A 24,624-nucleotide genomic window follows, 5' to 3' on the forward strand; every position below is an offset into this window, starting at 1 on the left:
TAACTACCTTATATATATCAAGTATTCCAGAAATAAACCACGAAATTTTGCAGTGCTTTATCTGCATAATAGGGGGCAAAAATCGACACATTTGGTAACTTTCTCATGCGTTGGGATAAAAAACATCCGAACCCACATGAATATCTCTATGTATAAAGTTTGAGTAGGTTTGGTGTTAAAAAGAAGTGTCATTATTTACTTTTTTAAATATATCCTTCCAATATTCACTATTATCTTTTTTTTTTTTTTTTTGACAAACGATAACTTCATATATATATATATATATCTATCACCCCTTGAAAATTCAAGAGTTAATTACAAAAAGGGGTAACTACCCCCATATCTTTCCTAACTAGACTTGAGAGCCAAACTGGGAAAGAACCTTCCCATTCAAAATCTCTAGTTGCCTTAACTGCAAACTGTGCTAATGCATGGCTACATTGATTCACCATTCTAGGTACAAAAGTGAACGTGCAGCTTTCAAAGTTTCCTTTCTGAACGTCAATGTCATCCAGGATTGTTTGGAGACTACAATCCTGTCCATTGTCCATGTTAATGAGGCTCACTACATGCTTGCAGTCAGATTGGACTTCTATAGTTGTCCATCCTGCAATCTGAGCCATTTCAAGCGCCCCCCTGATTGCTAGAGCTTCTTCAGTGGCTGCAATTCCTTTCCTCCTCGCAGTAATTCCTTTTGCTCTCACTACTTCTCCGCGCCAGTTCCTTGCAATGATTCCAAGACCTGATCTGACCATTTTAGCCGAGATGGCAGCGTCCGTATTGATCCTTATAGTTCCTTCCTTTGGAGGTTCCCAACGCTGCTGGATTAGTGTTGCCTTTTCTAAATCAGGATTTGAACCCCTGTCTGACTCCATTGCTGCCTCATACTCGATCCATTCCTGTTGTGCCTTTTCAACAATATTTTTTGCATCAGTTATCTCCTGCTGGAAAGTAACCTTGTTTCTTGCTTTCCAGATTTGCCATAATATGTTTGCTGTAAGTTGGATTCTGCCCACACCTTCAGACTTTTTTGCTGCTTGCAACACCGCCTCCCACCATCTCCACAGGTTGCCTTGAAGATTAGCTAGCCCTTCCCACCGAACAGGTGCAATCTTCCATATTACTTGCGCTGTTGGGCAGGTAAAGAAGATATGCTCGATAGTTTCCATGTCCTCCCCACAACATTGACAAACTTTGTTCCCTATGCCAAACCTTTTATAGAGAGCATCTTTAGTGGCCAAACCATTTTGTAGACATCTCCATAGGAAATGTTTCAATTTCAGCTTAATGTTTAGGCTCCACAAGGTTTTCCAAACTGTATGCTTTCTTATTTCCCAACTGGTTTCCGGATCAGGTGCTGGCCTTTGATTTGTTACCTCCATTTCCTCCTTGGCAATCACATATCCAGTCTTCACCGTGTAGATTCCAGACTTGCTGTGTTTCCAGAATAATCTATCCTTCCTGTTATACAAACTAAGAGGGATATTAGAAATCTGGTTTACTACATCATCATTAAACCAAAGCTGCAAACGACCAATGTTCCACTTCCCTCCCTCTATAAGCTCATTAACAATATTCACTATTATCTACTCACATCTTATCTATTAAACTTCCCACTCTCACATAACTCCCACAACAACCAACACGCACAAACACATACACATACCCCCATTTTTTTTTAAGGATTAATCTTTCCTACACTTAAAATCTATCACCCTTTTTCCTTTTTACCTAGTATTAAGAAACCTAAAAGAGTACATAAAAAAGAAAAAAAAAACTTAAAAGAGCTCCTATAAAGCTAAAAATTTTGAGATCCTAACTTTGCAGTAGGGCTTAGAAGTTGAATCTTACACTGGAACTCAAATTTTGTGAAGATAGAAGAGGGTATTAGTAAAAAATAACGAGTAAATGTCAAGAAATATATAGGTGTTAAATTCAGCTCGGACATCAACCTGGCAAGGCCAATTATTTAACGAGGTAGTAGTCCAGTCGTGGATTCATCAGTTGAATCGATGGCTAAATAATACAATAAAATATATATATCCAAATTTAAAAAATATATTTATAATTACAGAATTGGGGTAAAAATGGTAGTTGGATTGACCTATATTTAAGATTTTGTCGATTGAACCGATAGGTCATTCAACAAGTTACTTTTTTATTCCGTCCAACTACTAACCTAGCCTGACTGCGTAGCTAATTTATGGTATTATTAACCGGTTAAACTCCCCAGTTAGAACGGGGTTAATAAATATGAAGAAAAGCTTTAACAAGTTAGTCCAGGTCAAAGTAGGTATCGTTCCCCCACTAAATTCAAAATCTTCTAATACATAACTACTACCATAACATGAATGCTAGAATGCTATTTGCTCAACATGGATAAGTTCCACCCACAAAATTAAAAATCAACATGACATACTATTGAGAATGAGGAAAATGGGTTCTTTCGTTTTCCGTGTTGACTAGGGCTGCAAACGAGCCGAGTCGAGTCGAACTTTGAGCTAATCGAGCCGAGTCTCGACTAAATTTTACCAAGCTCGAGCTCGAGCTCGAGCTCGACGAGCCGGCAAATTTCGAGCTCGAGCTCGACTCGAATCAAGTCGAGCCGAGCTCGAGCTCGAGCTCGAGTTCGAAAAAAAATAAAAAATAATTATTTTATTTTTTAAAAAATAAATAAAATAATATTTTTTTCTTAATAAATAATAAAATATTAAGGATATATACGTAATTTTACTATGAAAATAAAAAATAAAAAAATATATATATATAATATACGTAATTTTATTATTAAATAAAAATAAAAAAAAATATATATATATATACCCAAGCTCGCAAGCCGGCTCGCGAGCTAACGAGCTTAATATTCTGAGCTCGAGCTCGAGCTCGAGTTTGACTCGAGCCGGCTCGAGCTCGACTCGACCTCGATTAATATCGAGCTCGACTCGAGCTTGACTCGAGCCGCTCGCGAGCGGCTCGATTCGTATGCAGCCCTAGTGTTGACACAGTTCAGGTTCAGGTTCGAATCGAAATCGAACTAGAATTGGACCAACCTCTTATTGAATCAGAATAATAATTAAATGTAGAGAACCGAAACTATCACTAAAACTTTGGTTAAATGTTCTCATTTAGGTTCTTAAAAAAAATTAGAGTTTGAATCAGAACGACAATTTTGTGAAAGTCATAACTCCTGAATCGTGACATTTAATAAAAGTTTGTGATCATATTACCTATAATATATATAGCTAATATTCGATGAATAGAAGTTGATCGTCATATTATCTAGGATACATATAGTCAATATCCAGCGGATAAATTACGAAATTTCATAGTGCTTAAGTGCATAGAAGGAAAAAAAAAAAAAGAAAAGAAAACATTGACGTACACTTGGCAACTTCAACATACTGTGGGTGTTCAAAACCCGCATGAATAAATTAGTTAATTAAATCTGCGTCTGGTGGGAAGTGGCCAAACTTGTTCTTCAAGATTTCGCAAACGCCAACCGAAATGATTTCCTTCTAGGGTCGAGAGAATGCGTGGAAATACAGAATTGGTCACGAGTCACCGCCTTAAGTATAATTAGTTTAAATATTTGAAAACGCAATTGCAAATGTTTCAAAAAAGGGGAAATTGCCCGGAAATTCACTCAATTAACGCGCGAGGGCTAAAACAACTGACTGGATAATGCGGTCGTGCTCTATATATATCTCAGACGATCGTGATGATTTCTGATTCCTTGATGGGAGTGAAGGGAGGAAGGGAGGGAGAGCGAAAGGTAGAGAGTTACTGGGAAATTGTTTGGCTGTTAGTTTGTTAGACAAGGAGAGAAGCAATGGGGGGATGCTTTTCTGATGTGAAAGGAGGGCAACAAGCTGTCGGAGGAGGCGGAATTGTGGGCCACCCAGGGGCCCAGGGCGTTCGTGGTGCTGGAAGCGCCGCCGGGCCCGCCGCCTCTGGGCTCAATGATGCTGTGGAATTTTTCTTCCAGACTAAAGGTGTCCAAGCCCTTAGCACGCAACTCGAGGTCTGTCTAGTACAATTAATCTTAAAAAAAAAAAAAGTGGTCAACATAGGAGCAATAAACTAAGCCCCTGTTCAGAATTGAATTGTCTCTGTTAAACGTTGTACTTACACGAATTGTTTACGCTGTCTGACTTTTCAAATTGTCTACAGTATGTATATATTGGTCTTTTATTTTTTGTTTTCATTTGTTTCTAATATTTGAGTTTTTCTTTATGGTATGCATACTTTGTTTTAGAATTCTTTTCAAGAATTTTGAATTATGCTGACTAGTATGCAAGGTACACTTTAATTTCAAGGATTCAAGATGAGAAAAAAGATTAAAAAAAAAAGGGGTTTCAGGAATGAGTATGATTTTGGAGATACAAGTAAGCACTTGTCAAAAGTGAAGATTCTCGCATTCAATAGACTAATGTGAAAGAAAAAACTAAGATCTCACTGATATTTGAGATGGAAAGTAAGACAGAGGATGATAAGTCGATTATTAGTGAGCTAGAAAATCATGATACAAATTTGAGAGAGAGAGATATGATAGTCATGAGAGTTTTACTTTTAACTTTTTTAACTTGTTGAAAGTGAAAAATTTTGTGTGCAATAGACTAATGTGATTAAGTTAATCTATCTGTGGAAAATAAACAATGGCCTCCATCAAAGGGCATAGTAAAAAACGTTTGCTGCCCTAATTTAATTCCATTATTGTGGGCTAGTAGGAGGATGCCTTGTGATTGCTCCAACTGAATTGTAGTGCTATAAGTTGATTACTCACTCCATCCTCATCAAATCCTTAGAAGTTTAACTTGGGGTTTATTGGAAGAGTTTACCTTTTGTTTGATTCTGGTGACAAATTGTAAAATATTTTGGTATATTAACTTGTTCCTTAATTGTCTTGAAGAAAGGCCACCAGAACAGGAGTTTCTTTTGTTCTTGTGTGCTGAAAAATCAAGGGTAAACTTAAGTCTTCAACTACTTTATAAATTGTGCTGAAAACAAAGCAAAAAAGTGGATTAAGATCATAATTGTTGATTTTATACTGCTGTTCAGCCATACATAAGGACAACAGAAGAATATGGTGTATTCCATATCATGCTAAGTTGTTTTCTTAGTTATGTATTTTGTCAGCAGTATCTTCTTCATATTTGTGCAACCCGACAGTGAATTCTGGTAGTAAATCTGATTTATGATCTTTTATCATGTTTCAAAAAATTACAGTATTGCCTTTATAAATATGCAAAAATGGAATGGGATGGAATCTGTTGGATTATCATCTAGAGTACATGAGAATGTAGGAAACTGTTCCCTGTTTATCCTTTAGAGTTAAGGATATTACCCTATGGTGGGATACATGAAGGGTTAATCATATATTGGGCTATATTGGACACTTTCATGTGATAAGTTTACCTGCCGATGGTTCAATTGATATTGACATCTTGTTTTGACATGCATATTACCACCAGCAACTTACTTGTCGACAGTTGAAGTATCACAATAAGTAACCTTACAGTATTCATAATTTAGTTGAGTATGGACTGATAGTAATTATTGTCATTGCTTCGTTAAACGCAACCAAATATGTTTCTCTTCCTTCCGTAAAATGAAACAAAGGGAGACAAAGTGGTAGTGATTCTTGAGTTTTTATGGTGATTAGAAAATTTGTCAAGTGTACCATGGCGGGCATCCACTTCTCAGCTAAATGTGGCCCATGTTCTGCTGTTGACTTATATGGCATGCTTAGGCATTGTTCTAAGGCCTTGTCTGGCACTGTGGATTGGCCTGGAATTGATCAATAATGTATTTTGATCTAAAGTTAGGTTATTCACCTAAAAGGAGTGGATTGTTTAGTCTTGAAAAGATGGTGATTATTTTGACTTTGAAGTTGTCCAACGATTGAAAAGTGTCTTAATCTATAAGAACTAGCATATATCTGGCGAGGAAACATTATAAATCTGATTCCCGATTGGTTAAAGCAATTCGAATCCATAAAAATGGTAATTTTGCAAATTATTAATACACAATGTGCTATTTGTACATGTGGTAATCGTTGAAAAACTGCTGCCTTAACATCGTTGATACCGACTAATTCTGAATATTTTGTTGGAAATAGATTTTGCATTGAATTGATATGTAAAGTGATATTTAGATCTTGCTATATATGTTGCATACTTTAAATTATTTAGTTATGAAATTTCTAGTACTTCTTGAAAAAGGGTAAAAGTCAAGTCACTCTAGATTGACAAAAAGTTTTACAAGTCACTAGAAAATGGAATAGGACTTATCTTTCGCATAACGTTTGGTGAAACTTATCCAGGGTCTTGTTCCTTTTTCCATTCCTGTGAACCATGCGACGCCGGAGGTTTTTGCTGGAGATGAATATTGGATTTTTGAAATAATGGGTCAATTTAGTTAATTTTCCCCTTATTAAGCAGTTGCAGAAAGTTATCTCATACTGGATTTCCAGTTGGGCCAATGTCTGTCTTGCTGACAGTAGAAAAAGAATGCTTACCAAAAATATATTCTTGTTTGCACTGGTTTCAGTATGTAGAAATATATGTCTTGCAGTGGAAACCTTATTTTTTCTGAAGAGACATGCTATTGCCATAAAAACTAATATTCCTTAGAAAGTGGCCATAGAACTGATGGTGGTCCTTATGTTGTGGGGCCATAAATCATGCAACGTTGATGACCATCTATCATACGATGCGGTTTCTTCCAGCATTATTATCATAAAATATGCTTGCTTCTGAAAACTCATCCTTTTTCTAGCATGGTTCAACATTAAAAGTAGCTTTCCTTCAGAAAAGACAGGACATCTACCTTTTATATAATCTGGAAAAGTATTGCAGTTACTAGTACTTGGTAGTTAAGCAATGGACTCATGAAAAAATTATAGGGGTTTATAATGCATGGGTTTGAAAGGTGACTACAATTTTTAGACTGTTGAAAATACAACAAATTCAGATGATCAATGTATTTTTCTGAATTTGGAATGCGTCTGCTGACAATAGGAAAAATACAACAGTTGGAAGTTGATTTTTGTATAGATTTATACGCAAACATATCTGAACCAGTTCTCTCTCCATATAAATATCATTCTTGTTTGTATTTAAGTTTTGTTTATAGAAGGATCCTATTTGATTTTGTTGTCCATCACGTAGACTGTGGTTTAAATGAGAGTTTGTCACCTGCAGTTATGTTTGTCAGCTTCAAAGTTGCGTGATCGTGATATTATCTCAAAGGTTCGTACATCATATTGAGTTTGGCCATGTAAATCTCTCTCTCTCTCTCTGTGTACATGTGTTTGTCTGTTTGCATGGTGTACATGTACATATATGTATATGTATTTCGTTGGTCATCAATTTTCCTCTGGGTCTAAATAATCAAGAGGCCATTATTTGTATACCCACCTAAACTGTAGAGTAACAAGTAATTAGTCTGGTTATACATTTAAATTTGGTCTCATGTTTTATGGATTTCTATGTAAGTCCATTTATTGCTTTGGCTTTCCTGGGTTTAAAATTTGAGACTGACTGTTGAAGATAAAAGAGTTTGGGAAGTTTTCTTATCAAGTACTTCTCTGGCTATGTAAATAGTTTTCCTCGGAAGTTACTGAAACCCGCTCTACTTCTTGTCATGTGGAAATTTTGTAAAATAGGGAAAGAGTCTGGATTTAGGAATTTCAAACTTTGGGATTTTAGAGCTGCAACATTACCATTTTCTCGAGTTAGTTTCAAGATCTTTGTGTTTTCAAGACCTTCATTTCATTCTGCTCCATCACCGATAAGTCAGTATTTGCAGTCAGCATTCAGACCTTATTGGCATCTTAGCTGGTGCTCTAGAACTGTAATCTTGATTAGTTGGCTATCAAAATCTTGGTCTTGCAAACTTAAGGATCTTACAAGTGAATGTTGTTTTCTACCTGGCAACAGAGCGATCCAATGGCTGTGGTTTATGCAAAGAAAAGGAATGGAACCCTTGAAGAACTTGGTCGAACAGAAGTGATTATGAATAATCTGGAACCTGCTTGGATTCAAAAAATCAGTGTCAATTATCAATTTGAGATTGTTCAGCCATTGATGTAAGCTTTTGTACAACCTCTTATTTGCTTCCTTTTGTGCTCATAGCATCTTGACTATCTTTTGTCACCCCTTGCAGCTTTCATGTTTATGACATTGATTCGCAATACCACAATTTACCTGTGAAGGTATGCTATGCTGTACTATCTGCTCTCGATGCAGTTCTTCTACAATTTTGTTTTTGGGTTGGGACTTGTCATTTGCCATATTTGCAATACACAGAGATGATATTTTGTGCTCAATAAATGTCTTGAGTTGTAGTCATTGATCCTTGATTTTTATTTGTTAATTGTTGAGTTAGTTTTTGGATTGTACAGCTACCCCTGAAAGATTGGTAAAGCTAATGATTTTGAAGAAATTATGCAGTTCCGATACTCCACTTACTGTGAGATTTTCACCATACTGAAAAAATGTGGGATTTTTCTGAATCACTGATACTGTTTGATCACTAGTAAAGAACAGAATAGTTCAACTTTTCATGCAATCAATAAGTAGTGTTCAATGCTGTACATCAAGCTTAAGGATTGAACGTGTTTGAATGATGTTTCTTTAGATTGAGATAGCATTCAATTTGGTTCATGAAATTTTGGAGCTTTTAAGCTTCAGATCTGTATGGAAGCTTATGCGGATCTTTGTCGTTGCAAACTTGCAGAACTTGAACTTGAAGGATCAAGATTTTCTTGGTGAAGCTAGTTGTGTTCTCTCTGAGGTGGGTTACTTGCATTTTGTTGACAACTGTAACACATTAGTGTTGCTGCAGACATAGTTAATGTGGTAGTCTATTTTGGGTTGGTGAATTGTGTTAGTACCTGGAAATAAGTGTCTTTTACTGTTGTGCTTGGGAATGATGCAGTCTTTACCCTTCTCCAATGCAACATTAAGGTGGGTGCCGGGGAATGGGTGGAGCGGCCTGTGTGCACACTATAAGTTATAACTGTTAGAAATCCTCGTAGACTTGATGCTGATTTTGAGTTTTATGCTCAGTTTCTACTTTTGAATTTTTTGCCATCCATAGTCTTATTCTAAACTGTTCGGTTCCAAGTTTAAGGATTGGTAATCTATATAGTTGGTAAATTCTCCTTTAAATCTCCATTCTCAATATTTTTTCTGATTAGTCCTATTAGAGAACTCCATTTTTGGAATGTTAGCCATAAGTTAAGATTATAGGGAATTAGCTAGCATAAAAAGTATTGGAAACAAAAGAGATGAAGATTGAAGTATCCTCAAATATATACAAAAAGTCTGAAGATAGTAGATTGGATTATTTTCTTGCTTTAATGCATTATGAAGTTTTTAACTGTTGCTCCAATGCGCCATGTATTAGCGAACTTGAAATGGAGATGGCATTGACTTTTTCTGATAAGAGACATTATGAAATTGGATTGCTTCATCCTTTTCGTTGTTGATACAGTCTATAATGTTGGGTTTTTATGGTTCCAGATAGTAGATTGGATTATTTTCTTGATTTTATATGATATGAAGTCTTTTTATTGTTGCTCCAATGCTTCATATATCAGCGAACTTGAAATGGAGATGGCATTGTCTTTTTCTGATAATGGACGCTATGAAATTGGATTGCTTCATCCTTTTCATTAACGATACAGTCTATAATGTTGAGTTTTTGTGGTTTCAGATTGTTACTAAAAGAAACAGAACTTTGACCTTGAATCTTCACAATCGAGATGGTCATGGCTTGAAAAACTTGGGTACTCTTACTGTCCAAGCAGAAGAAACTGTAGCTTCAAGGACTGCTGTGGAGATGACTTTTCGTTGTTATCATCTTGATAACAAGGATCTGTTTTCTAAAAGTGTTATATGGATTTTGTAAATATCAATTGTGATGAACTTTGAATCTATTTCAACTTTATTTTTACCTCAATCTTATTTTACTGTTTTCAGGATCCTTTTCTTAGAATCTCTAGGATTGCTGAGAGTGGGGGTTCCATTCCAATTTGCAAGACAGAAGTCATAAACAACAACTTGAATCCAGTCTGGAAACCGCTGTGTCTAACCATGCAACAATACATGAGCAAGGTAGTTTCCTGCTCGCTGTTTGCCGAATCAAGGGTCCGTTTGTTTGCCTATAGAATGTTTTCCCCTAGAAAATATGATTGCTGAAATCATTTTCTTGACAATATTTGGTTTTTCCAATATTTTATAATGTGTGGTTGACTTTTTGATAATAATTTCTTCACAACTAGTGATATGCCAGTACTATTTCCACCACCTTTTAACCACTACCACCCAAAAGACAATCGAAATTATTTTTGTATGCATTCATAATCATAGAAGGCCCAGGAATGATTCTAAGAAGTATTGAATAAGATATGTACCCAACAAGATGCCACCAATTGATCCAAGCAAATTCAATGCCTTACTGGAGTTCCCTCCCTCAAATCCATGAAGCCATAGATGGATTTCTTTGTCTCCACCTATATGTAAGAAGAGAGAGGAAGAGGAATAAGTAAATGTGTGTTAGAGATGAGAGAGGAAAAGGAAGCGATGAATTAGTGTGTTTGAGAGAGGATGAATAATTAAAGAGGAAGAGCCACTTAGAAGGTAAGCTTTTTGTTTCGGAAGAGGAATTAGTGTTGGTCTGGAAACTTCTTCAGTGAAAGCTTTATGTAATTGTTTTTATCTGATTGGGTAAAACCTTTTTCTTTCTGGAAAAATTTCCTGACATATCATGCAGCCTAATACCCAAATAAAGGGAAAATATTTCCTGGGAAATGTTTTCCAGCAAAACAAACTTGAGATTAAATAGAGGGAAAGAAAAATCAGGGAGGAGGTTACAAGAATGATAAATTAGGAAGATATATGAAGCTAGAATCGGAGAAAATGGACCCAGGCTAGATTGGAGAAGTCATAGACACAGGAACAAATGAAGTTACAGCACGGATAACCCCCATATTTAACATTTGCATGCACTCTATATATATTAATAAAGATCTGCATTGCAGGATAACCCGTTGATCATTGAGTGTTTTGATTTCAACAGCAGTGGCAATCATGTCCTCATTGGGTAATTTCACTTTTCTCATTCCACTTTTTTGGTACTCTATTTTATGATTTCTAATGTTCCATTATTTTATCCTCAATGGTTCTGCTTAATGTTCAATGTTCATTTTTCCTCCTTCCACCTGTTCCTCTTGAGTCATAACTATTGACATAACTTCAAATCTTAACAGGAAACTGCAAAAAACAGTGGCAGAGCTGGAACACCTTCACAAAACTAGATCTGGTGTAAATCTTGTTTTACCTCCATCTCATTTGCGGCGAGTTGAAAAGGTTTAATTATCTCCTCTATGCATGAGTTATCGGTGCTTTATGGATCTGTTTCCATTAGCCAATGGATATGACCTTTGTCTTGTGTGTATGTCTCTGTCATCCATCATCTCATGCATGTTTTTTATATCCAATCTTCTTGCATTACCTATTTGTAGATTACTGAAGGTCAGCTGTTTGTGGATGGGTATGTTGAGAAGCAACTATACAGTTTCCTTGATTACATTTCGAGTGGGTTTGAGCTTAATTTCATGGTTGCAGTTGACTTTACTGGTAAGTAATCTTAAACCCTTTTTAGGCCTTTAACAATTTGGTTATATCTTTCTTATTTGGTCAATCTCCACATATTTCTATTTAAGTCTACTGTTCCTCTTTTAACTTCCTTTTTATTCAGCTTCAAATGGAAATCCTCACAATTCAGACTCCTTGCATTATATTGATCCTTCAGGGCGCCTGAATGCTTACCAGCAGGTAAAGCTGGTCTTACCTCTCTCTTAACTTCCTTATACATTACCGGTCATCTCTTCTGTTGTGCTTTTTAGAATATCTGAAATTTTCTAAATTAACCATATACTTAAAAACTTCACTTGTATTAAGTAGATGGATGATGACATAAATTGGACGTATATATTGGCCATAATTTTCTAAAACTTATTATATTGTTGCCAGGAAATTAATTGGATCAGTTCACAAAGCTAACATAATGCCCTTAGTTGTGTGCACGTGTTTCAGTTTCCTGTGTCTGCATTTATGACTTATCTGGAAGTAGCTGAAAATTTTATGAAATGCAATCCTCTTTTTCTTGTACTTCAGATGTTAAAAGCTTATAGTTGAATTATTAACTGAAAATCATTACAGGCTATAATGGAGGTTGGGGAAGTTATACAGTTTTACGACTCTGATAGACGCTTTCCAGCTTGGGGTTTTGGTGCAAGAACAATTGGTGGTTCAGTGTCCCATTGTTTCAACTTGAACGGAATCCCTACTGATTCTGTGGTAACAATCTCTTTTATAGTTACTATTTATCTGAAAACATCTTGTGCGTTATCCATATCACTTGATTCCATTTGCAGTGCTTCCTGCATTCAGTTATCTTTATCTTGGATTGGCTGATAAGCAACAGAAAATTATTTTATGCTAGCGTTTGATTATTTAATTTCAAAAGGCCCTCACAATTATGTGATCTTAGATGGTACAATTCACTTTCAAGTTACTAGAGAGACAGATAACTGTGATTGTATTCCTGATGTTCTATTTGATGATGGTCCCATGACCCGCAATCACTTTTTGTAGACACACATTTTGGCTAAGACCAGTGATACAGGCCTTAGGAATGGGTTACAGACATTAGTACATATCTAAAACTCCTTAACAATGATTACTGATGAGCATATTCATGGTTTATTTCTTTTTGACTATCAAAAGATGGATGAGAGATAATGTCTATTATTAAAATGTCAATATCTTTTGTCAGCGCAATTTGCTCACACAGTGTTGATATTTTGGGGAAGTCATAACCCTGGAACTTTAAATGTTATAAATTTCAGGGTCTAGAATATTGGTATTATTAGTCGCTTCTTCAGCATATCCACCTATGCCAGGACAAATAAGCTCAAGCAAGAAGTAATATAAATTCTTTTGCCAAATTAATCAAATAAGTTATGAAAGCAGCCGAGGGAATTAAATATTAGTTTAAAAATTCTCCCATGTTATGATGTTTTGCCATTCTAATTTGGGTAACGGAATTCACTTCTCTCTCACATCAATTTCTCCATTGCACGTTAGCCGGAACGTTGATTAGATTGAAAAAAATGTTTGATTCAAACAGGGACACCAGCAGAGTAAAATTGTAGTAGCTTGAGGATTTTTCTCCCGCTTATTTAAGAGTATCAGAATTAAATGAGATCCCCTATTGCACTTAATCCTTGTCGTTGTATTGTTGGGTATACCACTTGACCAATTGAGAAGTCAAGGAGATGCCATTGAAATTGACTATATTTATGCCAACTTTGCATATGTTTTGTCCATCTATTAATATTAAAATATGAATTTTTTGTTAATTAAATTTTGAATTCTGTGGCAGTGGTTTCATTTGATTGGTATTCTTTATTGTAGGTTACTGGTATAGAAGGCATTATGGCTGGTTATTCAAGTACGCTGTATAATGTCACCCTTTCTGGGCCCACATTGTTTGGTCCAGTTATTAACAAGGCTGCAGAAATTGCTGGTGGCTCCCTCTCTGTCAACCAGAACAAGTATTTCATCTTGCTAATTATAACGGTATGCAAAATAAATAGTTGACGTTTACTGTCTTTGCAGCATAGTTTCATGCTTTGCTCCTGAAATCTGGCAAATTTTGCTTTCTTGTAGGATGGAGTCGTAAGTGACATCCAAGAAACTAAAGACGCTTTGGTCAGGGCATCTGACCTGCCACTTTCCATCCTTATTGTTGGAGTTGGCGGAGCAGATTTTACGCAAATGGAGGTACATTCTTACTGTAATAATTTTATAACTTTTTTAGCTGGAATTTGACTAGGTCCATGTAACGAGTTTGCATGTGAAAAAAAAAAATCATTTCATTTGGCAGGTCCTTGATGCTGATGATGGACACCGATTAGAGAGTTCAACTGGAAGGGTAGCTACCCGTGACATAGTTCAGTTTGTTCCTATGCGTGAAGTACACCGTAAGTGCTTGTTCACTTGCTTTATATTAGGATATGGTTCTTTTCTAATAGAAAGACCACTTGTTATGTAAATATACCTATTCTTCTTCTGGCGGTAATTTTAGTGGTTATTTTGCATCTTTTGGTAGGGATTCAACACCTCGAATTTCTAGCTTTTATATTAACAATTTAGTTGACATAGGACAATTGCGATGGAACTACCCTATTACAAGATAACTTGTTATTGCCTGTTAGAACTGGCCAAGCTCTTATAGGCATCTAGTCACTTGGCTGTTGTTAATTAGCTCGTGGATTTCATTTCATTGAATGTTGAACTTTTTACTCTGCATGGTTCCTTTCTTCAGTTACTGTGTTTTTTGCTTCATTTTTTTTTTCGGGTGGGGCCCGGGGGGGTGTTGGGGTGTTTGTGACAGCCTATCAATGGACTGTGAACTGTTGATCCAAGTCTCCAGATTGTCGAGAAAGCTTATGGTTAGAAACTAGTTTATCTTTTACTCGCTTTCAGTTTGTAGTTGGTGGATTCAAAAGGCACTAAAAATCTTGAACTTGGTGGAGAATTTTGTAGTTGGATTTGGTGGAGACTTTTGTAGTTGGATCATGCTCAAGTTGTTTAAGCTAATTGAAGTGGTATGGTTTATAAGTGCTTTACTTAAGACACTGAGAACTTATTAAGAAACGAGATGCATGGTAGCAAGGGAATGTTATGACCATCTTGAGGATATACTTGGTCCTTAGTCTGAAGTAGTCTGAAGTTCTGGTTTTGGCTTGATAAATGGATTGCATGCAAGATGAGTTAAGATTGAATATGGGTTCTGATGCCTGAAGACTGACTGAAAAGTATATGTACACTAAGAGGAATAAAGGATATTGAAAGAGGCACAATATTTTTGGTACTTGGAGAACTTGAATGATTTCACAAATTAATCATTTTCGTACTGTGTCTAGTACTTACAGTGAAACTATTCTAATTCTCCATTCTCATTGTCTGCAGAAGTAATTCTAACCTTTGAAATGTTAACGACTACCGTGTAATATATGATCACAGATTTATTCAAAGTTACTAGTAGACTCTTGACCAATAATTAAGAAGTTGGACTAAATACCTAATTGCAATTATTGCCTCAAATACTTACTAAACACAATGTGATCAGGAGTGTAAACTATGGTCGCGACAATAGTTATAGGTGCCTTGAAGGTTTGTTGTAAAATCCAATCCCCTCGATTAGTTCCACTGCCCTCTTCAAGTTCTTGAACATCTTCAAGGAACCCTCTCTGAAGCTGGAGCCTGTTTTTGAAGATTCTTCTCTTATTTACTCTTCCTGGACCTCTGACTGGTTCACAGTTGGCATTGCATTGATTGTCATCATTAACCATGAAGCTATTTAAATTTCTATTTATGAAGTTATATATTAAGTGGAAGACAGGCTGTAGAAATAATCAACTTCCAGCAAGATTGTCTCGTGTCATGAATGGATTTTTGGGAGTTAAGTTGCCAAGTGTTAATGAGAATTACAACCAACGTTAATATAAATTGTGTTGAAGATCTTGGAGATGGATTGGTGGAGTGCATGTTGTTTAAAATGACAAATGCAATGCTTTTATAGAGCAGCATAGGTCTCTGATTAAATTCTGCTTTAAGAAGTTAGTTTTAAGTTGTTGGCAGCTTCAGCACAATTTAAAATCTCTTTGCTTGTCAATCTTTCCTTGTGTTTTTCCCCCTTCACTTGCTTTCCTCTACCTAATGTATGACCTGATATTTGGCTAACTTTGTGTAGGTGGAGAGATATCAGTTGTTCAGGCTCTCCTGGAAGAACTACCTGGACAGTTCCTGAGTTACATGCGTAGCAGGGATATCAAACCTCACTTTCCTGATATGGTTCATGCTTCAGGCCGGGGAACCCTTTATGGGGTTTGAACTATTAAAATGCTCAAAAGTTGCTTAACATGTAATCTTCTAGGATTTTAATCTAACAGAAATTTCAGAATGTAAATATCTAGGGAGAAAGAGCAGAGCAAAAATAGATGTTTTTTTCGGTGGCAGAAATATGTCAATTCTTTGATTCTGTTGGTCTTCCTCAAGTACATATGAGTAGGTAGTAGAGTATGGATGTCTGTCCCCATCTAAATTTGTTTACAAGCAAGTGCAATGTCTTATAGCATAAACCTTTCTACATTATTTATTGGTTTGAGACGTGAATATATCTAGTAAAGAACTTAAAATACTGCTGGGAAAGGGGTTTGCAAGTTGAGCCCTGGCGCTAGATCATTATCCAGCATGGTGTCTTCGCCAGAACCTGATTCCTGATATGCTGTGGTCTAGGTACCTATCTGTTTTCATTCACTTAAATTTTAGGACACAGGTATTATCCCAAAAAGATCAGAAGAGAGAGCTTTTTTAGCGTGAACTTCGCTGGATTATTGATGTCTGCCATGCTATCTGTTCTACCATTTTAAAGGATCACAGAGACACTTGAACAAACGATAACAGTAGATGAACATTACATCAATATTTTCTGCGTTTCTAGGGGTTGGGATGATGTAAGAGGGTAGGAAATTTAATTTCTGTGTGTGTGTGTGTGTGTGTGTTTTTTTTTGTTCTGTTTGCAGCATGAACTAATCTTTCCAAGTTAATTAAAATTATGCAATGTTTTCCCTTAGAAATAAGACTTATAGAAGATGTTCTCAGATTCTTCTCCGATCGAGTTGTTAATGCAAGGATGATAGCAAAATGATCATGGAAAGTAAGATCCAAAAGACCTAATTGGATGACATTACCAAACTTTTCAGGCATCTTCTTTCTGGCGTTTCGGAACTTCTGCACTGCAAATTAATTGGAGGAAGTAACTGATAGTTTAGAGATAGAGACTACCACAAATTCGCAAGTTAATTACTTCTGAACATTTAGCTTACTCGTTGGTTGAATCTGGAACACGAAACAACTCGATAGAGAGTCGATGTTTTGCAGATTCATTCCACCTTAGATGGTAGAAATGCTATACGATTTGCTGACCAAAGTACCATAGTTGATGTCTTTTACTGCTGCTAATCAATTCTTCGAAAACATAAATGTCTGGAAAACAATGTTAAGTATGAAGTAGGGGGTTTTGTCCAATGATATTTGTAAAACAAGTTTCCAATAAAATTGAGCCCAATCGATTCTAACAATGAACGGAAAGGGAAAAAATACTTTTTGCCTTTTCTTTTTGGTATTTGCTTGGACCTGCAGAGTCCTAAACTGCACCTCCTGGTGCCAAAAAGAATACACACTGTCCTGGCAATATGATGTTGATATGCGGTCGATTAAGGAATTGAATTTTCACATTTTCCGCGTGGATTTCTCTGTAACAAAGAAAAGCATTTGCGGATCAATATGGGTGACGGCAATATTCTCAAATATGCGGCTCAGGTAAATCAGATCACATTTACTATAGTTTGCAGTAATATCTTAAATCTCTAGTCCAAACAAGACAAATTCTGAACTTGTAATCTGAAATTGTTCATTGTGAGACATTTTACCCCCACCTCTCTTCATGACAAACCGACAGATTACGGTGACCATTTTAAGTTTCCCTATGCCAGAAAAGTGAGCTCTTTACATTCTTTTTGCCCGTTCAGGCATCAACAAACCTGATACTGCAGAATTCAGTAACAGAAATGCAGCTCGCATCACAATGCAGCATAATCCTATCAATGATGCCTGCGGCGATCCTTCTCCCTCGATGAATAAGAACTGTGGTACTCGCGATCTACAACAGATGAAATGCAACTCAAAAAAGGTCTACTATAGCAACAGTTTGCCCAAGAAAAATCATCAGATAACTGATTTACTTACCTCGAGAAGAGTGATGTTTCGATTTCTCCCCATGCCCTGAAGTGCGAGGGGAAAATATCAAATGACGAGTCATTCATTTTCACTAAGACAGAAAAGTGGCAAAGAGATTGCAAATCTGCAAATATACTAAAAGATACTTACCTTTGTCCCTTGAGCGATGACTCCTGTCCTTAATTTTATCCCTGTCTCTCTCACTGTCCTGTCTTTCCCTTTCTCTTTCCCGTTCCCGTTCTCGTTCCCGATCAGATTCCCTTCCCCTATCACGGTCCCGGGATTTCACTCTCTCCTTCTCCTTGCTGCGATCCCTGTCCCTTTCATTCTTGTCCCTTTCCTCACTTGCCTCTGTTTTATGCTCGGACATTGATTTTGAAAGAGGTTCTTCTCTTGACTCTCCATCGATAGGCAAGCTTCTAGATTCCCCATCACTTTTCTTCGAGTCATTTAATTTGTCTGAAGCACCTTTGGATTGTGCATCCTTGCCTGATTCTTGATTGGCTCCAGTAGATGTCCCCCTGGGGCTGGTATTATTATCATTTGCAGGTGGGACACTCAAGGATCCTTCCTGCATTTAACAAAGAATAAATCAATTCATACATTTATAATGCTACACGATACACATTTGACTGATTGAACCACAGTAAAAACTAAAATTTAAAAACACAAAACATGCATGCCTAAGCATAGCAAAACAGAGAAAACTAACCCTTGGTGGCTGAGGCGATAAATCCCATGATTTGTTAGATGTTGTAAACGACCCTCCATCCTTGCATACAGGAATGTACTGTGCCTTGGGAAGGCTATACAAGTGGGCAAGTACTCTGCAAACCTCATCTATCCCAGATTTGTCTGCATCAAATGCCTTCCACCAAGGAGGATTCTCAGGTAGGGGTACCTGAAACCTACGAGCTGCTGCATAAACAACTCCACAAGCCACGACTTCACTTTTGAATCTCACACACAAAGTAGTTCGCAAGCTGCTCGAAGATGCATAAGCAATGCAGGAAACTATCAGAAGAGAGAGATGCACAGAAAACCATGAAGTCATATCCCATATCCCATACAAAGCAAGTGAACCCAACTTCTAGTTCTTTAGAAAGTAAATAGAATACTGAGATAAATTCAATATTCACTATTCAACCAAGACATCAAGCTTTTAAATTTTCATAAGGAAATGCAATAGCTAAAAGTGTTGCTAGAAAATGGCAAATGTCATCAAGGCAATTGATATAAACTTCTGAATACCATTGAATTTATATTCCTTAGTGAAAATTTCTGAATCCTTGCTAGCACACTTGAAGGTAGGACTTGGAAATATTGCAGTTATTTGGGTCAAATCTGTCTTATCTTAAAGCTTGATACCTATCCCAAGTTTTAACAACCCAAGTTATGTATGCCAAGACCAAATATGTCCTAAGTCTCTCAAAGTCCTAGACCACGTCCAAGGTCCAAGATAAAGCTCAGGTTTCAAGCCTGTATCCAAGACCAAATATCAGATATAATGTTTGACAAAGTCCAACTTAATGACTGATAAAACCCCATAACTAATAATGAGATGAATGAGAAACTCATGTCACCTTAAATCAGACATCTCTGTAATATTTTAATAAATCTGCAGGAGGAGACGGTTTGAGATCTGCCTGCAATAGAGGCTGTTTTAAAAGATGTTGAAGCACCTAATTCCTGAACTGGTCTTTTGGTATTACCTTTAAGTGATATCCCATCAGTAGGTCATTTAACTTACCCTTCTACTTCTGTCACTGACACATCTTTTGAGCGCCGTTCTAGTCTTTTTTCTCCTTATGCTGTGGTAAGTACTTAAGCTTTCTACATTATATTATCCAAAAGCTTCTACAGCTAGATGGCGGCCCTAGCGAAAAACAACATATAATAATTCCTGCGGAGAAATTCCAAAATTACTCAAACCCTATTTGTGCTTCCAAATTTCAAACCCCCCCCCTCCCCCCATTGATTAGTTCATCCTTTGTTTATTTTACAAAATCTACATCATCTATCCCATGTGCTGCATCCCAGATCTACAAGCAGAAACAAATGAAAATTCATTAATTAAATGTCAATCTTAATCTTTAAGAACTAAAGTTTTACTTGACACATGAATTTCTTAATTGCAGATTTACTGGCCAAGTGAGAAACACAAAGAAAATCCAAGTGCTTGACATCAAGGTCACATGAACAAGCATACTGGAGACCAAAACTACCATACTTTAGCAACAACTCAACCGTACAAGGGAAGACATCAACTTAATCACTTCCTTTCTCAATAAAATGTACCGTGCAAAGAATCTGTTCATCAAGAGGAAAATGTTGTTTTTCGAAAGCTGAAAAATTCAAGCTCTAGTCTTGGAATCACTCTTTCAAATTCCCTGCATCTAAGAATGAAATCACAAAAGACATACGTGCAAAAAGCTTGATGTTTAGCTCCATTGATAAAGATCAAACATGTTTCCAAATATGAAGACCCCCCTTATGTTCAATGTGAAGCTATAGCTTAATGCTTTTCTGAGATTAGAGATAATTCTTTTTTGCTATTATTTCTATTGACACTTTCAGGTTTAGAGAATGAATACTATACACATTGAAACACTTCCGCATTGTTTAAGTTCATGAAGCTTGCAAGATCAGAAAAATTGCACACCTCCTAAGACTATAGTTCAGTTAAAATTCAGACGACCACGTGGCAACACACACACACACACACACAAAATGGCAGAGCTGAATGTTTCTCAGAATTCAGAGACATCCAAGATATTGGAAAAAAGCATCTAGTTGGTATCAAAATCGTTGTTAAGGGATGCAAATGGGCTAATGAGCTGCCAAATTTTGCCATTTTGCTACACTAAATTATGTAAGTCTCCACGTTCAAATTCAACCAACAACACAGCATATCAGTGCATTAGGTAACCCTTTTTTTCAACATTGGTTAGACTTGTCTTGAATTACGAAGTAGATTGTCCTTACAAAGTAATACCACTTAGCAACAGGAATTAATTTCAGGTTGATCTTTACCTATCATTTGCCAGATTCCAAGCTTCTTGACTCAGTTCAGGTGTTTCAAGCACCCGTAGGTAATTCGATATGAATTTGTGTGGATGCTCCACGTGGCAGATGAAGCCCATCTCCTTCAAAAGATGTCTTTCTGTTCTAACCAAATCTGCCTTCAACTCCACATATTTCTGTCCTCCATAAAAGAAAAAAAGAGACCCAAGAAAGTATGAATAAGAAAGGGAACTTTGTTTAATGGACATCACCAATATCCTTAAAGATGAGTCAAATTCACAATCACCGTGTAAAAGAACTAATAAGTCAAAAAGTGTCCTAACCTTCAAAGACGTATCCAGATGCTCAATTGGCAGGTTCTCCCTTCTACATTCCATACGATGAAAAACAACGAGGACTTGTCTCGCTTTCCTAGGGCTTTCCTCAAGCTTTGAAGCAAGCCAGACGCAGCTCGCAGCAACCCTCTGACAATTCACAAATAAAGCCATTGTATCATCATAAACAAACATTGCTGCCCATCTAGATAAACTTAAGAAAGTAAAATATGAAGAACCGAAGTTGGATGGGATAAGAAGATGGAAAAATACCTTCACGTTGAAACGAGCAAATGTTTTTTTACAATAAAACCGGTGGAATAAAACTTGGCCAGTTGCCATGACAGCCTGAGGTCTGGAAACAACCAAATGAAGGAAAACCAAAAATCCAAAAGCAACAAGAAAGAACCTCAAAAAAAAAAAAACTTTATCAGAACCAAGAATTTTCCAAAAACTATATCTAGGAGATCCATAGTAGTTTACCATCCACAATCTCATATTTGAACAGAACCAAATAAAAGTAGCATAGCATTAAAATGAAATTAAAACTGAAAGAAAAAAGATAAAAAAAAAAAAAGAGGCAAAGAAAGGATACAATCTGAGCAAAATCCCGCTCTCCTGGATGAGATCACAACCATAGATTCGTAATGTAGTTTCAGTAGCTATATCGATCCCATCCTTCCTAGAAGGCGAATTTTCTAGTTGCTCATCAGTTAAGTAAAATGTGTCGATGGCTGTGTAAATCATGGCTGATCAACACCTTCAGGAAAAACCCTTAACAACCTGCTGCAGCGAACCCAATTGAATGCTTCATATTTCAATCATAAACTATTCTCTCTAGTAAAGAACCAACATTTCCATCGACCCCTACACAAAAGTACTTGTATATATCAACCATGAAATCGACTTCTGGTCCTACCCCTACTAAATTGGCAATCCTACACTACTCCAAAAAGTTAATCAAAATGCAATAATTCAACAAATTAACTAAATTAAGCATACCCAACTTCCTACTTAATTAAGCGATAACTCTAAAAAAATAATCAAAAAGTAATAATTCAACAAATTCATTAAATTAAGCATATCCTTGATAACTGAAAAGAAAATTTTAAAAAATTTAAAAAAAAAAAAAAAAAGGATATGAAGAGATGAAACTTACTACTAGTAAGCAAACTGGAACGGCCGCGGAGGAGTGGAACCGGTGGCCACGTTAATAAGAGAAGAACGACGTCGGATGGGACACTTGGAGAAGAGGGGTCTCTGGTGCCGGCGAGGGATTTAGAAATTTTGGAGGCATCGGACGTTGAAACCGTTTTCTTCTTGTTTCAGACGGGCCACAAACTACATCCAACTATTAGGCATACCAACCCGACCCGTGTAAGGGATAAAAAAGGATTAATATGTGCGACTACTACTCTAATATTTTTTTTTTTTTAATGTCAACATAACTACATGTGTGATGTGTAGTTTTGACTTTGAGAGGGGAAAAGAAAGCTAGATATCCACTTAGTAGTGCATTTTGTGGAGAATTCTTTCTTGTATTAGTAGAGTTCATATTGATCTAGGCCATTTGAACATGAATTTTTAAATTGATAAGATATTTTGTGACTATTTGAAAAGAAAATTGCCAAAGGAAGAATATGTAGAAAGGTAGGTAAGCAATTGATTGTGTATTAATAGATTATTTGCAAAACAAAATTAACTAATATAGCAAAAGAGTAAGAATATAGAGGTAGAGAACAAAGAGTGCAAACCTTTCTATATAGTATGGATAAAATTAATTATAAAATATAGAGTAAATTGTTTAGTCGACCCTAAACTATTACTTTTGTACACTTTTGGTTTCTAAACTATAATATACAACTTCTAAATGTTTAAATATGGGTGTAAACAAATATAATCAAATCGAACACTTTAATGTTCAAACTTGTTTGATTATTTTAACGAGTTCGAATTTTTGTCCAATTTTGGCTTGTTTATTTACCAAATTGAGCTTGAACGAGTTTTTTTATCCAACTTGAATGTTATCGAACATAAAATTCTGCTCAAATTTGGGTTTGCTAATTGGAAAATGAAGTTCGAACAAACTCTTACCAAGCTAAGTTCGATTTGAGTATCGAGTAGTTTGGTTCATCTTTCAGTGTTAAATGTTTAAACAAGAAAAATGTGTAAATTTAAAAAAAAAAAAGGAAGAAAAAAAAGAAGTTAATGTGCAAATTATAATAATGAAACTACATGTAGTCCCTTGTATTCTACATTCTTGAAAAGGGCATCGAGTTAGCCATGCAGAAAATAGGGCATTCCCATATACGAGGCCAGACAAAGTAATCTGCACCAAGTTGGACATAGATCCTCTAGAAATCAACCTTCAATGAGAATTTGAATGCCATCCCATAAATGTGAATCATCTGATATAAGTCAATCCATGTATAGACAAAGGTACATTTCCCAACAGAAGGAAAGAATAAAAGTACATTTTCAAGAAGAGGTTATGGCGAAAAGATAAGGTCTCTTGTAATATATCAGAGAGGACGTATACAACAAAAAACGCAATTAGTCATAAGAGTCTAACAAGTATAAGAAGCAGAGGCACCTAGTCAAGAATTCATGAAGTATCTCCTTGTAAACTGAGTTGCTGTCAGATAACTAGGAGGACAAACTAAAGTATTGCATGCCAAAAATTAAACAACTAATTATTTGGAGGGCAAGTGCTATCTTGTTGCATGGGAACACAGATGTGCTATGAATACCTTTTTCCAAATGCTCAATCCATATCATCATTCTTTTTACCTTAAAGTGAGCTGTCAAAGCTGCAATAGGGCATTGAGTACCATGTAGCAAAAGGGACCTATATTACAACATGACAGATCGCATAGACAAGGTAAAACCCCATATGACCTTCCATTTAGATTGTTCTCCGGGAGTAAAGGTCATCCAGGAAGCATAAGAGCTAAGAATAGCTAGCAAGCCACCTCCACCAGAAGTTGAAGGGATTACTAGCGCAACTTTGATTTCCTTTACGAAAATGACTTTCTTGTTGAATAAGGAAAAGTTATCCCACATACATTGTGGAAGAAGCTTTTATTATAGTATATGTTATTCTGAAGAGCCTCCACTTCTTCTAGGCAAGATCTCCTGAATATGGCCTCCCATTTGCTCTGCGGAAGTTTCTTTTCAAGGCTGAGTTCACTAAACTTTCTTTAAGGGCCGCCTCGCTTGCCTTTGCCTCAAGTAGCTTCCTCTACCTGTTTAAGTACTCTTGCCACTCAAAAGAGAAGAAAGTTTAATAGTTCTTGATAGAGAATATTTGAATTGTTTGTTCACTGTTCAATAATCCTTGTTTAGATGCATAGCTCATAACATACATGCATAGTGTTCTGATCTACGATTTAAATTTTTCCATCTTA

At 36.3% G+C, this 24,624-nt stretch overlaps 2 protein-coding genes across 13 annotated transcripts; one reads left to right on the forward strand and one right to left on the reverse strand.

The window, feature by feature from the left end:
- Positions 1–297: 297 nt before the first annotated feature.
- Positions 298–22,630, reverse strand: LOC113732758 (cyclin-L1-1). 10 transcript variants are annotated; one of them, XR_003458875.2, is made up of 11 exons: positions 22,377–22,598; positions 21,813–22,084; positions 21,491–21,572; positions 21,227–21,367; positions 20,913–21,079; positions 18,592–18,862; positions 18,030–18,450; positions 17,889–17,924; positions 17,684–17,802; positions 17,244–17,395; positions 17,058–17,126 (listed from the first exon to the last, which is right to left on the reverse strand). XR_003458875.2 is itself a non-coding variant. In XM_072080767.1 (9 exons), the coding sequence occupies exons 2-9, from the start codon at positions 21,962–21,964 to the stop codon at positions 17,744–17,746; spliced, it is 1,329 nt and encodes a 442-aa protein (XP_071936868.1). In that variant the 5' UTR covers positions 21,965–22,000; positions 22,377–22,598; the 3' UTR covers positions 17,459–17,743. The 10 variants fall into 10 exon arrangements, 3 of the variants coding, with proteins under 3 accessions (XP_071936869.1, XP_071936868.1, XP_027114509.2); XR_003458874.2 differs by having other exon boundaries at positions 17,058–17,395; positions 21,813–22,000; positions 22,377–22,630; XR_003458876.2 differs by having other exon boundaries at positions 17,058–17,395; positions 21,813–22,000; positions 22,380–22,598.
- LOC113732757 (protein BONZAI 3-like) lies at positions 3,379–16,232 on the forward strand. 3 transcript variants are annotated; one of them, XM_027258705.2, is made up of 16 exons: positions 3,379–4,021; positions 7,203–7,278; positions 7,941–8,089; positions 8,167–8,215; positions 8,740–8,796; positions 9,721–9,897; positions 9,987–10,121; positions 11,048–11,109; positions 11,276–11,375; positions 11,531–11,645; positions 11,767–11,843; positions 12,231–12,368; positions 13,488–13,652; positions 13,743–13,856; positions 13,960–14,056; positions 15,832–16,232. In XM_027258705.2, the coding sequence occupies exons 1-16, from the start codon at positions 3,960–3,962 to the stop codon at positions 15,969–15,971; spliced, it is 1,713 nt and encodes a 570-aa protein (XP_027114506.1). In that variant the 5' UTR covers positions 3,379–3,959; the 3' UTR covers positions 15,972–16,232. The 3 variants fall into 3 exon arrangements, with proteins under 3 accessions (XP_027114506.1, XP_027114505.1, XP_027114507.1); XM_027258704.2 differs by having other exon boundaries at positions 7,203–7,250; XM_027258706.2 differs by lacking the exon at positions 3,379–4,021 and adding an exon at positions 4,151–4,169 and having other exon boundaries at positions 7,203–7,250.
- Positions 22,631–24,624: the final 1,994 nt, after the last annotated feature.

This window comes from Coffea arabica, chromosome 2e (genome assembly GCF_036785885.1).
Source record: "Coffea arabica cultivar ET-39 chromosome 2e, Coffea Arabica ET-39 HiFi, whole genome shotgun sequence".
NCBI lineage: Eukaryota > Viridiplantae > Streptophyta > Magnoliopsida > Gentianales > Rubiaceae > Coffea > Coffea arabica.

Coding starts and splice junctions, on each gene's coding strand:
- LOC113732757 (XM_027258704.2), top strand. CDS start 3,830: ATGGGGGGATGCTTTTCTGATGTGAAAGGAGGGCAACAAGCTGTCGGA. Junction 8,090..8,166: donor GAGATTGTTCAGCCATTGAT/GTAAGCTTTTGT, acceptor CACCCCTTGCAG/CTTTCATGTTTATGACATTG. Junction 8,216..8,739: donor ACCACAATTTACCTGTGAAG/GTATGCTATGCT, acceptor GCAAACTTGCAG/AACTTGAACTTGAAGGATCA.
- LOC113732758 (XM_072080767.1), bottom strand. CDS start 21,964: ATGATTTACACAGCCATCGACACATTTTACTTAACTGATGAGCAACTA. Junction 21,368..21,490: donor TTGCTCGTTTCAACGTGAAG/GTATTTTTCCAT, acceptor GTGAATTGTCAG/AGGGTTGCTGCGAGCTGCGT. Junction 18,863..20,912: donor TGGAATCTGGCAAATGATAG/GTAAAGATCAAC, acceptor ATCTTCGAGCAG/CTTGCGAACTACTTTGTGTG.